We start from the raw sequence: 13,632 nt of genomic DNA on the forward strand, positions 1-13,632 counted from the left end.
GCTCTGTGTGTATCTCGTTGCAGAGAGAAGGGGGGTTGTTAGTCACTCAGTGGCTGAGTCCAGTTAGAGCTTTTGTGCTCTTCAGACAGCTTTGCAGATGTGGAAGGGACAGAGCAATGCAGCATGATCATACTGTGCATTAAATGTTGGAAGCTACTCTGGGTTTCTTTATGTCTTAAATAGACAAACAGGTCTTCTTGATCCAGGGATGCTTGTGAACATCCAACAGCCTTTGATACGCGAGGATGGTACGGTTCTCCTGGCCACGGATTCCAAGGTGATGTTCTCTACTTATGCCTTACTCTCCATCTTTCTGTTGCCGTGCAGACTGCTTCTCGGAATTGTGCACCCACCATCTTGGCCTTCCGAGACAACCTCGAAAGCATGGCCTTCTGCATCTCACCTCACTTCTTATACAGCCATCTGTGATTTATTTTAGGGATGTTGAGGACTTTTTGGAAACTCAGGACTGGCTGGTTATAGTCACTGTAACATGTCAGGATCTAGAGTTCAGTTTGGTGAGAATTCAGTGGCTCTCAAATGAGTTAACCACCCCACCACCCCCCACCTCAGTACACACATTGGCAATCTACTGGTATGCTAGGGAAATGGCTGCTTATTCTAAGATGGCCTTTGGCAGAAGCTGCTAGTTCCTTTTTTTTTTTTTTTTTTTTTTTTGGTTGAAGTTGACACACTGTTAAATTATTCACACCCACCCCCTTCCTTTTTATTAGATGACCTGCAGGAGGAAGTTCAGGCAGGATTCTGACAATTGTAAAACTAAGAGCAAATCAGCCATATGGAATTTAACTTGTTGTGAACAGAGGTGTTTGTCATTCCAGGAGAGAGAGAGCTGGCTAACCCCTGTGAAGATAACTTAGGAAAAAGGTTTTATCCAGGCAAGGAAACTGATTACATCAGAAACTATGAGATGAGAAATATAACCCAGTGATGATGAAGTAGCACGCCATGGCTGAAGTCCGGTTTTTCTTCTCTAAAAGGAGCGACTTCGTAACAGTGCTGACATGGCTACTGCCCTGAGAGCCAGAGCCACGCTACCTGCAAGGCTTCCTTCTCATCTATTCACGTGCACCTCACTGGGCCCACTCAGCACGTTAGGAACATCCTTTTTTGAGAAAGAAAAGGCAACAGTGAGAGCTGCTGACTGGCACCAACAGCAGCTTTCCATCCTCTGGCCCTTATGCCAGGCTTTGAGCTTCCTGTCTTTGGGCACTGGTGATGTATGTGATATGGGAATCACACCCAGTTTGCTGCTGTCACCCAGTAGCCATTCAGGACAGTGATTGATGTATAGTGGGGTAGAGAGAAACCAGAAGCCTGAAAGTAAGGCCCAAATAACCTTAAAACCTGATTACCAAGGGATTTCACAGCAGCTGTTCCATGGTGCCATCCATGCAGAGACTGAGAATAAGAACCAAGAGACTCCAGAGTCTGCTATCTTGGGAGCCCAGCACCGCTCTTGGGAGCCATGTGCCCTCTTTCCTACATCTCTGCTTCCTTCAGTACCCCCGACACAGGGGTGCTGGGAAACTTGAGTTCGTTTTATAAAGCACACAGCATGCAGTGACACTCAGTAAATGAGGAGCTAGTTATGGTCATTGGATGGAAGAGAAAGGACACAAACTGTGGTATTTAAGTAGCAGTTAAGAGAAAGAGCTGCAGAGTCAGACGTGTGCTCCTACCTATTCCTTCCTCTGTGGTGTGGAAGTTTTTCATGAATAACGGAATATATACAAAGCACCTAAAGGGAGCTATTTTCAGAATCTGTTTTCTAAACCTTCCACTTTGAAAGATTAAAATTCAAAATAACGTACCTTGAGCAAGCACAAAGATGCTGCAGAGCTCCCCTGTACCCTTTACTCAGTTGCTCCCAGCAGTTTATCTGGCAAGACTGCAAGATGGTATCAGAACCAGGACGCAGCACCGGTACAGTGTGTGGGGAGTGATCTTTTTCTTTTTTCACTTAAGCTTTCTTTCTCTTCAACACATCTTTCTGTCATGACAACCTGCATCATTTAACAGCTGCACAACCTTCTGTTATATGGTTGTTCGGTGATTTGTTAGTCAGTTCTCTGCTTATGATCTTTTCTGCTGTTCTGGTTTTTCACCTCTCTAACCAGATACAACAAACATTTGTTTATACATTTTTTTTTTTTTAACATTTATTTATTATTGAGAGACAGAGACAGACAGAACATGAGCATGGGAGGGGCAGAGAGAGGGGGAGACACAGAATCTGAAAGCAGGCTCCAGGCTCTGAGTTGTCAGCACAGAGCCCGACGCGGGGCTTGAACTCGCAAACCGCGAGATCATGACCTGAGCGGAAGTCAGATGCTTTACCGACTGAGGCACCCAGGCACCCCTGTTTATACATACCTTGATTTATTTGTTCAAATATGTCTGGTTTTCTTTTTTTGTTTATTCGAGATAAAATTCACATACCTGAAGATTTATCCTTTTAGTGTTACAGTGCAGTGGTTCTAGTACTTTCACAAGGTTGTACAGCCATCACCACTACCCAATTCCAGAATATTTTCATCACCCCAAAAGAAACCCTGCACCCATTAAGCAGTCACTTCCTCCTACCCTACCAACTGCTACTGTACTTTCTGACTATACTCTACTTTTCTGATATAAATGGAAACATACAATATTTTGCCTTCTGAGACTGGCTTCTTTCTCTTGGCGTAACGTTTTCAAGGTTCATCCATGTTGTGGCGTGTGTCAGCAAGCACTTCGTTCCTTTTTATTGCCAATTAATAAGCCCTTGAATGACTAAACCACATTTTACATATCCATTACATTCAGCTGACGAACATTTGAGTTGTTCCTACTTTTTGTCTGTTATGAATAGACAAATATGCTACGAACATTTGGGTAATTTTGTGTGTGTGGACGTATGTTTTAATTTCTCATGTGTATAACTAGGGAGTGGAATTGCTGGTCATATGGTAACTCTGTATTTAAACTTTGTGAGGAAGTGCCAGACTTTTCTACAGTGGCTGCACCATTTTACATTCCCACCAGCAATGTATGAGGGTCCAGTTTCTCCACATCCTCCCCAGCACCTGTTATTACCTGTCTTTTTTATTATAAACATCCTGTTGGGTGTGAGGTGGTATCTCATTGTGGTTTTGATTTGCATTTCCAGTGATGTTGAGCATCTTTTCATGTGCTTATTGGCCATGTGTGTCCTCTTCTAAGAAATATCTAAATCCTTGGCTCATTTTTTTTTTTTAACTGACTGCTTTATCTTTTTATTTTTGACTTGAAAGAGTTCTTTAGATATTCTGGTTACTAAACCGTTGTAAGATGTGTGTTTTGCAAATATTTCCTCCCATTCTCTGGGTTGTCTTTTGTGTGTGGAAGGGCAGGGTTTCTTTTTACTTTCCTAATAACTTTTTTCTTTTTTTAAGCTTTTATTTTTAAGTAATCTGTACACCCACCGTTGGGCTCGAACTCACAACTCCAAGGTCAGGAGCCAATGCTTCACCAGCTGAGCCAGCTAGGCACCCCATTTACTTTCTTAATATCTTTTGAAGCACAGAAGTTTAAATTTTGGCAGTGTCTAATTTGTCTGTTTTCTGTTACCTTATTATATGTATATTTGTGTAACCACCATTGCAGTCAAGATACCGGACTCTCCCCTCACCAAAAGTTTTCCCTCCTGCTGCCATGCTGAGCTCACACCCCATAGATGCTGTTTTTAAACTACCATTATACCTTCATTGGCCTGAGAGTCTTTTATGTGTGTGTTTGTGTTCATCTTTAATGTTCTTGTTTTTTGTTTAATAATAGGCAGAAACAAGCCAGGGAGCTCTGGGCACACTGGCAAATGTAGTAACCTCCCTTGCCAACTTGAGTGAGTCCCTTAACAATGGTGACGCTTCGGAAATGCAGCCGGAGGACCAGTCCGCAAGTGAGATTACTCGGTATGATCCCATGAGGGTGGAGGCTCTGCCCAGTGTGCACACTTAGCTGCTGTTTTGTGAGGGCTGGCGGCAGCATTTTGACACCCACCCTGTATTTAATCAAGGATGGTAAAGTCACAGTGTCCCTGCACATCTGTCTTCCTTCACATTTTAACTGTGGGAACCAGGATTCGTTTATATTACATGATATAAAACAATCAAAGTTGCTTTTCATTCCAAACAATGAAAAAGGAAATGGAGTGACTGAGTGGAAGCAGGGAAAACCCTTCAATAGACAGGTGTTCCTTGCATTAGTTATTTTGAGTAAATATTAATAGTTCATCCCCTTTCCCACTTCTGTTTTAGCCTATTTTTCCAAATAGTCTAAAGCTTAAGTCCATCAGGGTGTTAGCTACTAGCATTAGCTGGCCCTGGACATCCGTAACCGGCTGCAGAGTGTTTCTTCTCCATAGGCTCTCGTGTTTGCTCCTTTCCTGTGGGACTGGTCACCCCTGCCTGTCTTGCCAGGCTGGGCAGATGTACAGCTGGAGGCCACACAAGTGCCCCGGGCCTCATGATCTCTTGCAGTCTGATAGCAAAGAGGACGGGATTCGAGTTGGATAGAATTCTGTTTCCACCATTTACTGGGTGGTTGGTCTTAGATGAGTTATGTAACATCTCCAGGCCTCAGCTTTCACATCTATAAAATGGGGAGGGTTCTACCTTAGAGAGTAGTGTGAAAAATAGAAATTATGTGTTAAAATAAATAATATATAGCTTAGTGCCCATGATGATGTATGGACTGTACACAGAAACTTTCATTGTCATCCCTTCCCCCAGCAGGTAGAATTTAATGATCTTTTCCCCATTGCATGGTTTTTCTAGATTATGTCTCAGCTAGAGTTCTGTTCCTCCTAAAAGCTGTGGATTCACACCACTGACTGCTTCATTTTTGCTCACAGGGCATTTGATACCTTAGCTAAAGCACTTAATACCACAGACAGCTCCTCACCTCCGAGCCTAGCAGATGGCATAGATGCCAGTGGAGGAGGCGGCATCCACGTCATCAGCAGAGACCAGTCCACACCCATCATCGAGGTCGAAGGGCCCCTCCTTTCAGATACTCATGTCACATTTAAGGTGAGTGCATTCAGCCTACCCACATGCCCCAGCCTCCCAGCCTGCAGTGTAAAACCAAAATCTTGTAGCAAGCTCATTTTCATGTTGTGGCTTTTGATCCAGACCTGGTGTTCCAGAACAGTATTCTCATTAAAAAGCATTTTCACTCCGTTTTGCTCATTTGGCTTTCAAGGTAACTTGCCCTGAAGCAGGTGTGGCCTGTCCTTGCCAAGAGGGGTTGACAAGGTGCTGACCCTCGAGGGTTTTTAATGGACTGCTCTGCCTTTTCTAGGATGGCCTAGCTCCAGCACAGGCTCAGTCAGGCACCTTTGTCTGCTTCAGCGTGCAGGCAGCCAGCCCTCATTCCTAGCCGCTGGTCCTGACCGCTTGCCATCGCTAGCCACAGAACTTTGAAGAGCTATTAGTCTTCCCCACAGGCTTCTCCATGGCCTTGCTTCCAAAAGACACTCCTCAGTTTCTAGGGCTACAGACCGTGTCTTCCTATCCCCGAGTGCTCTTGACTAGAGAGGCCTGACCAGTCACTTAGGAAGACTGGGTCCCTGCTCATAGTTGCCCACTGGTGCCAAGAATATAGGTCACCAGTGGGATTCCAGCATCAAAGGCATTAATGCCTCTTCTGGACAGTGGAGCTCTGGAGCCCAGGCCTGAGCATTCTGATGATGGGATCTCGTCCTCCCACCATATGGGTTTCTTTTCAGCTCTCACTCACTGTTACCCTGAGGCCACCTACCAAATGCCCACTAGCTATGAAGTTGACCCCTGTTCCCAGATTCAATTTAGATTTTAACCTCCAGCTCAAAATGGAATTGCTTTAGAACAAATAGCAATTTAGTTGAGGCAAAAGCTGAAAAGTATGTCTTTGTGTGATTGAGCTGGGAGGTCACCATCATTGACCACATTCTGAGGGCCATCAGGCCCGAGTTCATTGGGCAAGAGACCACAGGGTGTTGGTGCCAGCCCCCCACCGCAGAGGACACAGGTTTCATAAGGATGGGTCTGCACAGGAGCTTCAGCATTAGAGATTATCACAACTCAAGTGTCACAGTTGTTGAAACGTGACAGGGATTCATGTTGACCTGTCTCTCTGTCACCTCCTGTGCTGTGTGCCTCTTCTTCTCCAGCTCACCATGCCCAGCCCAATGCCAGAGTACCTCAACGTGCACTACATCTGCGAGTCAGCGTCCCGCCTGCTTTTCCTCTCCATGCACTGGGCCAGGTCAATCCCAGCTTTTCAGGCACTTGGGTAAGTGGCCTTTTCTCTCTGTGCATATCTTTCAGCAAGAGCCCTCCCCTCATTAGGAGTGGCCCAGAAGATATCTGAGGGCCATTCTAGTTTGTTCCTGTGATCTCATTCAAGTGACCCTGATTTTCTTATTAAACATACTAAGTGGACTGGTAGCCGAGGTCCATGGTTGCCACTATTTCGGTGTTACTCAAACTTTTATCAGTCTTCTCCATATGCCAAGGACTTGGTGCTGGGAGCCAGGGATGGAGTGGAGCAAAAGGCAGGAGTCATCCTGAAATGTTGAGACAAGTAGCAGGAGCTCCTCAGATAGGGTCATACTGTTTGCAGCATGGTAGCCATGCTGTCCTGAGTATAAATCATCATCCAAGACAGGGCTGAAGGCTGGCGTGGCTGGCCTCTTCCTGTCTCCAGTGCCAGCTTCTCCCCTGCAGGGTTTGCAGACCCTCTGTTCTCTGTCTGCAGGGTGTGTCTCCCACCCCCTTAGCTCTTAGCCCTTGGATCACTGCAGCCTCTTCTGACAGCCATGTCAGGGCCACTGTGAGTTTAGAAGGCTGTAGGAGATGCCAGTTTAGTCATACCCATTCAGATTTCTCATTACTGAAGTCTAAAGAGTTTGTTAAGAGAATAGTTTATCCTCAGAGGGACTTTAGTTAAGAGATTCACACAGACAGTGGTGTTTTCAGAGAATGGTCCTGAACATACCATAGACCTTCAAGAAACACTTGCTGAATCGACTTGTTTGGGGCAAACTGGGCCCTGGAGAATGCCAGCATGTACCCACACCCACTCTGACCTCTGTCCCCAGGCAGGACTGCAACACCAGCCTGGTGCGGGCCTGCTGGAACGAGCTCTTCACCCTCGGCCTCGCCCAGTGTGCCCAGGTCATGAGTCTCTCCACTATCCTGGCGGCCATTGTCAACCACCTGCAGAACAGCATCCAGGAAGGTAGGGCTGGTCTGGGCTGTGGGGGATTGCATCTCGTTTCAGGCTGACTCCTTGCAAACTGGCCAGCCTCTCAGTGTCCCCACAGCATCCACAGGCTGAAGGTAGTTTGACATTTAAGTCCTAGGACCTTTACCAGTGAGAACATTTAAATTTCCACCCATCTGTCATCTTATAAGGCATATGAAAGGCGAAAAAAAGATAATTGAAGAAATTGCCAACTTCCTGATACGTAGGCATTTGGTGATGTTTCCAGCATAATCTTACATTTCCATCTTGATTGGCAGGCATACATGGAAAAAAACTAGTTTTTCACCTGTGGGGTGAAAGAAAAACCCAGTTTTTCCCTACTGTGCTTCTCTTCCCTGCATGTCTCCTTTACTACTCACACAGAACACTTTTTTTTTTTTTTTTGAGAGAGAGAAAGAGCACGAGAACACGGGGGAGAGGGGCAGAGGGGGAAAGAGAGTAAATCTCAAACAGGCTCCATGCTTAGTGAGAAGCCCGATGCAGGGCTCAATCTCACGACCATGAGATCATGACCTGCGCCAAAATCAGAAGTTGGACACTTTACCAACTGATCCACCCAGACTCCCCAAGCACTTCAGTTCTGGAACTTGTAGTCACCAATGTGTGGAGGTGTTTCCCCACAACAGGCAATTCCCTGTGACACCAGGTGGGTGTCTTACAATTTAATTCAATTCTGACACTGTCTACCCAGAGATAGCGTCAGATCCCACGGGTGTTAAGGGCTCAGTCCCATAAGACCCTGTCCCCAAAACACACACACAAGTCCAGGCTATCACCTGTGCTTCTGACCAACCTGCTGTAGATCAGAGGTTGCAGCAGCCCTCAAGTTGGATTCATTCACTAGCGTCGCTCACAGAACTTGAGGAGACACTTAAGTTCACCACTTTTTAAAAGGATATGATAAAGGATACAGATGAACAGCCAGATGAAGAGATACATAGGGTGAGGTCTGAGAGAATCTCAAGTGCAGGAGTTTCTGTCCCCGTGGACTTGGGGTACTTCACCCTCTGGTGTGCGTGTGTTCACCAACTTGGAAGCTTTCTGAACCCCATACTATTGGGATTTTATGATGGAGACTTCCTTCCTTATGTGGGCATGATCAATTATTAACTCCGTGTCTAGCTCCTCTCCCCACTCTGGAGGATGAGGGACGGGGCTGGAAATTCCAAGTTTCTCGGCATGCCTTAGTCTTTCCAGGGGCCAGGCCCCATAGATTCACCTCAAAAGATGAATCCTAGTGCTCTTAACACATAGGAGCTTACAAGGGTTTTAGGAGCTCTTTGTCAGGAACAGGGTCAAAGACAAATATTAGAATAAGATGTCGTGGTAGTGCTCTTATCACTTAGAAATTAACAAGGGTTTCAGGAGCTCTGTGCCAGAAACTGGGGGCAGAGACCAACAGACAGATTTTTTTATTATCTCGTAACAGGTTACCCTTTCCCATATAACAAATTCTCACAATCCTAGAGAGACTATTATCGCAGTAAGGTCCCTGGATTGCCCCAAGTGAAACAGCAAGCAGAAGAGCCAGGCACAGACAAGGGTCGTGCAGACCCCCTAGTCCAGGACACAGTTGCATACCCAGCTGCTGCTCACGAGCGAAGGTGACTCTCTTCCAGAAAGATTTGTGGCAACTACCTAATATTTGGTGGTCAGATCCCAGCCATGTCAGGACAGGAGATAGCCAGTGCAGATAGCCCTCTGCCTGCCGGAAGTCCATAGTATCAAAGACATAGTCTTGAGGGAGCACGCCTAGGATTCAGCACTGACACTAAAAATCTACACGTGATACTGAATTGCAGTTGAGCTGCAATTTTCATTAGGCATTCCAGATGTTTGATTATCTAGGAATTCGAGTTACCTAGTCACACCTTTGTTTTTCTAGTTACTCCTTTGGACTAGTAACGTAAAGCTGATTTTTTTTTTTTTTAACCCTGTAACATTTTGTTGATTTTAAGTTAGATTTGTTCACAAATGAGGATTGGTTTCCTTTATTTTTAACTGAGTGTAATAATACTAATACCTTCAGCAAATACTACCATGAAGATTAAATCGGAAAACACACAAAATTGTTTCCACAACTAAAAAATGTCGACATTTAATGGTCATATCCGTAAACATTTATTAAATGCCTGCAGAGACTTAGAAAATCTGACCACTGTTAAGAATTGACTTATAGGTCCTGGGGCGCCTGGGTGGCACAGTCAGTTAAACGTCCGACTTCAGCCAGGTCACGATCTCGCGGTCCGTGAGTTCGAGCCCCGCGTCAGGCTCTGGGCTGATGGCTCAGAGCCTGGAGCCTGTTTCCGATTCTGTGTCTCCCTGTCTCTCTGCCCCTCCCCCCTTCATGCTCTGTCTCTCTCTGTCCCAAAAATAAATAAACGTTGAAAAAAAAAAAAAAAAAAGAATTGACTTATAGGTCTTAAGCACAGAATAAAAGGAGTTTGTGCCTATAGGCCAAAGTTGCTGCCCAACGTGGGGCCAGGGAGAATCGCTGGTCTGGGGGATTATTACTGAGACAGCATACATAGCAGAGTGGAATTTGGGTACCTATTGTCACTTCTCCTTCACCTGGAAACTGAGGCTGTTAACCATCTTAAGGTAAATGGTTTTCCATTAAAAAGTGAAATTATTTTCTCTTCTCTTTGTGGCTCCTCAAAGAAGCTTGTGTTGTTATTCTTACCAGCCTTTCTCAGAGGATCTGTGATGTTGATTTGTAGATAAACTTTCTGGAGACCGGATAAAGCAAGTCATGGAGCACATCTGGAAGCTTCAGGAATTCTGTAACAGTATGGCGAAGCTGGATATAGACGGCTATGAGTATGCATACCTTAAAGCTATAGTTCTCTTTAGCCCCGGTAAGATATGTGGTGGTGACTCACAACAGTTTTCCGCCTATGTCTACTGATATTTCTGAACATGAACGTGTTGTCACGCTGTCAGCCATGTAGAGAGAGCCCTGCCAGATTGTATGTGACAGAATGTTCTCCTAAAAGGTGTGCTTTGCTAGCTAACATAAACACATAACGTTCTTTTAAATTGTTTTTACAGTCCCAAAGACATATGCCATAGTGCCTTCCAGATGTTTTGACTTCATATGTTGAATAGATCTATTCTGTATCCTAATTTAAACCATTGGCCAAACAAGACTTCAGCATACAAAACAGAGTAGTATACTACTGTCCAATGTCCTTTTTTGTTCGTTTTGATTTGTTTTGCTTTCCTTTTTGCCAATTTTTAGTTTATATTAGCATATGTCCTCCAGTACAGACTGAAACTGCACAAGTTTACCTGTTCCTGGAGGACAGTAGCAGCAGCTGAAGAAGAGGCAGCAGGACTGTCCGGCTGGCCTCGCTGCCCCCCTCTCGGCTGTTGTCTCGGAGCCTCCAGAGGTCACTCAGGCTGACTGCTGAACTCGATAGCAGGGTTGGACACCGCTAAGTCCCTCCCTTCTTCCCCAGCCATCCACTCATGAACAACAAAGTAGCTAATAAAAATGGGAGAAATTATGTATTAAATACATAGAAAGTAAATGATAATTTCTAATCTCATGTGATAGTTCCAAGCCAGATGTCCAAACCAAGCCAGGTGGGGCTGGTGAGGCTGGTGTGACCACTCAGGAGCCCAGCCCTCTCCCGGGAACCCTCAGGCCTTGGCAGAGCATAGAGCAAAAACTAATGTTTTAACAGTAATATCCAAACCAGATCCACCTTCAGAGTTCAATCTACATTGTACTTGAGAAATTTGCCAGAGGCTTAATTAAAAATACTAAGAAGTCTGCAAGCGAGGCTTTCAGAATACACAAGGCAATTCAGGGGTACTTTTCTCTTTTTAGACCATCCAGGTTTGACCAGCACAAGCCAGATTGAAAAATTCCAAGAAAAGGCACAGATGGAATTGCAGGACTACGTTCAGAAAACCTATTCGGAAGACACATACCGGTGAGGCGCAAAGATACACACTCTTGCTGTGGGGCAGGAGGGGGTGCAGCTGGATCTGTAGTCACAAATATAAATTGTCAGCCTTTCCACGTCTGGCAGCCCGGTGAAGCCTCCTTTTGATCACACTTTAGTTCTTGCATTTCATGGATGGTAACAGTGTGTGGAAAGTGCTAGGTGGGAGGGGCAGGAATACTGGACCATTCCAGTGTTTGCTGGGTAAACTGCAGGTGGAACCTTGGGTGGTTCTTCTGTAACATGAGGGTTTGGAATTGTTGCTGTGTAATTCCCTCCGAGGCTCACATCGTGCACAGACGGTAGTTCTCACGGAGATTCCCTTTGTCCAGAAGAGCAGCTGTGCCCCCGTGGTCTGCGTCCACTGAAGAGGCCAAGCTAGCGTACGTGATAGCAAAGTTTTTGTTGACAGAAACCGACCCCGACCTCTACAAAGGAGTGAGTGGGTTATAGAAAATAGTAATTTTGCCGTCAGATAAACTGATTTTTTTTGAACTCCCATTTTTTAGGTAAAAAAGTTAGTTTGTATTATTTGTAATGATTGGGCAGCAAATACATGTATATACACATATACTCCTAGATATACATGTGAGCTTTTGTCATGCAAAACTGAAACAGGAAAGTTCTGAAATAGGGCAGGATGCCTGGCAGGCTTTCCAGCCAAGGAGTGGAGGAGCTCTTTCCCCATGACCACTTCCAACCCACTGGAAACTCCATGAATTACTAAGGTCATGTCAGGCAAACTATTTAATATTCCCTTCCCCGCCCTGTCCTCTCAAAATAAACACTGGAGCAAAATTGACCCATAAGATACACGGCCCCACTTCTCTCCATGTGTGTCCCCTTCACAGACCTCAATCCAAAGATGCCCCACAGAATGAGAATGCCAGGCCCCAGGGACCCATTTCTGTGGTGTGATTGGCAGACCTGTAGCTGGCCCTGCTGGGAGAGAACCTCCTCTGCTTTAGGCACACCTCCATGGCCCAAGCATAGCTTTTGCCAGAGCAGGATCCATTTTGACTGGAATCTATGAAAACCTCACCATGAGTCTCAAGTGATTACAGCCTCAATACATATAGAATGGGACTGCCAATGGGAGCTCTGCCACCCATACCCAGAGCTCATCCAACCCAGCCAGGTACGCAGGCAAGCTGTCCCCAGAGGTAGCCATGGGCCTACTCCCACACGGTGTCCGTGGTCAGAAGAGACTGGAAATGCCCCTGTAGGGACTGCTAACAGAACCACACAGCACACTAGAGTCATCTTGACAACAGCAGCTCTCTGGCCTTTGAAAGTAGGTGTTTCTACAAAAATCTAGTGAGGGACCTAGGGATAGATAAAGGGCATGGTAAGAAAAGTGATTTGGAACCAAAAATGAGATAAGGGAGGCTTTCTCATAGGATAGGACTCAGAAACTCACTCAAAGACAGTTCCCCCAAAAGCCCTAGGACGGTTGACACCCGTTTCTGCATTGTTGTAGTCTTTCCCATTTTATGCCTTTTCTCATACTGTCTGCTCCTCCTGAAATAACCCTTCTATCCCTCCCCATTGTTTATATCTCTGCTGAGAGAAACCTCAGCCAGCCTCTAAGGCCCAGCTGACCTGTCCCGCCCCCCCATCCCAAGAAGTCCTCCTTGATTGACCCTTGCTGAGTTTCCAAGATCCTTCATCCTGTCTGCCCCTTCTGGTCTGTGGTGGTGTCCCCTTACATCTTTGTGTGCCCTGCAAGACTCATGGTGGCTGGGCGAATGGACGATGATACTGGAATGCCGCTTGCATAATCTGTATTTTCTCTTTTTAAAAATAACAGTGTTCACTGTAGGAAAGAAATTAGAACATTCTGGAAAGTAAAATGAAAGCTTTTCAGTTCCTGTAAATAGCACTATCCATAGTTAACGTTTTATGCATTTCCTTCCAGAAATTTTTTATGTCTGTGTAACTGGAATCATAAAATCCAAAGTAAGGTTTTGTAACCCTTTCTTCATGTAATGTTCAACAAGCATACTTCTGCATTTTCTGTGGCTGAGGAGATGCTGTCATTTCTTTAGAACTTTCCTGCTAATGAAAATATAGGTTGTTTCCAGACTAGGCTGGCACACAGTGAGCATCCTTGCACACGTAGCTTTGTACAGTGTCTGTGGAATGGCCAATCATGTGGGATGCTTCAGATACAGTGTCCAGAGAGCCATCAGAACGGGGTCATGATGTGTCCTCCCACCCAGGGTGTTTTCAAAATGAAAACAATTTTATTGCTTCATTTTTTAATTAGGATGCTATGTGAACACTAGAGTAATACAGACAAAGGTTTAATAAGTAAAAGCATTCCAGATCCCCAAACCCAGAGATCAGAGTTTTGGTGAACATTTTGGGGAACATCCTTCCAAATACT

The 13,632-nt window shown here is 45.2% G+C and overlaps 1 protein-coding gene across 3 annotated transcripts in view; it reads left to right on the top strand.

Moving 5' to 3' along the window:
* The window catches only part of NR2C2 (nuclear receptor subfamily 2 group C member 2), a 100,928-nt gene that overhangs the window by 80,370 nt on the left and 6,926 nt on the right, over positions 1 to 13,632 (top strand). For all 3 annotated transcript variants that reach the window (XM_086697350.1, XM_086697348.1, XM_086697349.1), the window contains 7 exons: positions 184 to 277; positions 3,820 to 3,953; positions 4,895 to 5,072; positions 6,194 to 6,315; positions 7,124 to 7,263; positions 10,011 to 10,148; positions 11,126 to 11,231. In XM_086697350.1, the coding sequence (XP_086553476.1) occupies positions 184 to 277; positions 3,820 to 3,953; positions 4,895 to 5,072; positions 6,194 to 6,315; positions 7,124 to 7,263; positions 10,011 to 10,148; positions 11,126 to 11,231 (912 nt within the window). The remainder of the gene's footprint in view (positions 1 to 183; positions 278 to 3,819; positions 3,954 to 4,894; positions 5,073 to 6,193; positions 6,316 to 7,123; positions 7,264 to 10,010; positions 10,149 to 11,125; positions 11,232 to 13,632) is intronic.

Source organism: Puma concolor, chromosome A2, assembly GCF_028749965.1.
Source record: "Puma concolor isolate L17-30 chromosome A2, mPumCon1.1.hap2, whole genome shotgun sequence".
NCBI classification, from domain to species: domain Eukaryota; kingdom Metazoa; phylum Chordata; class Mammalia; order Carnivora; family Felidae; genus Puma; species Puma concolor.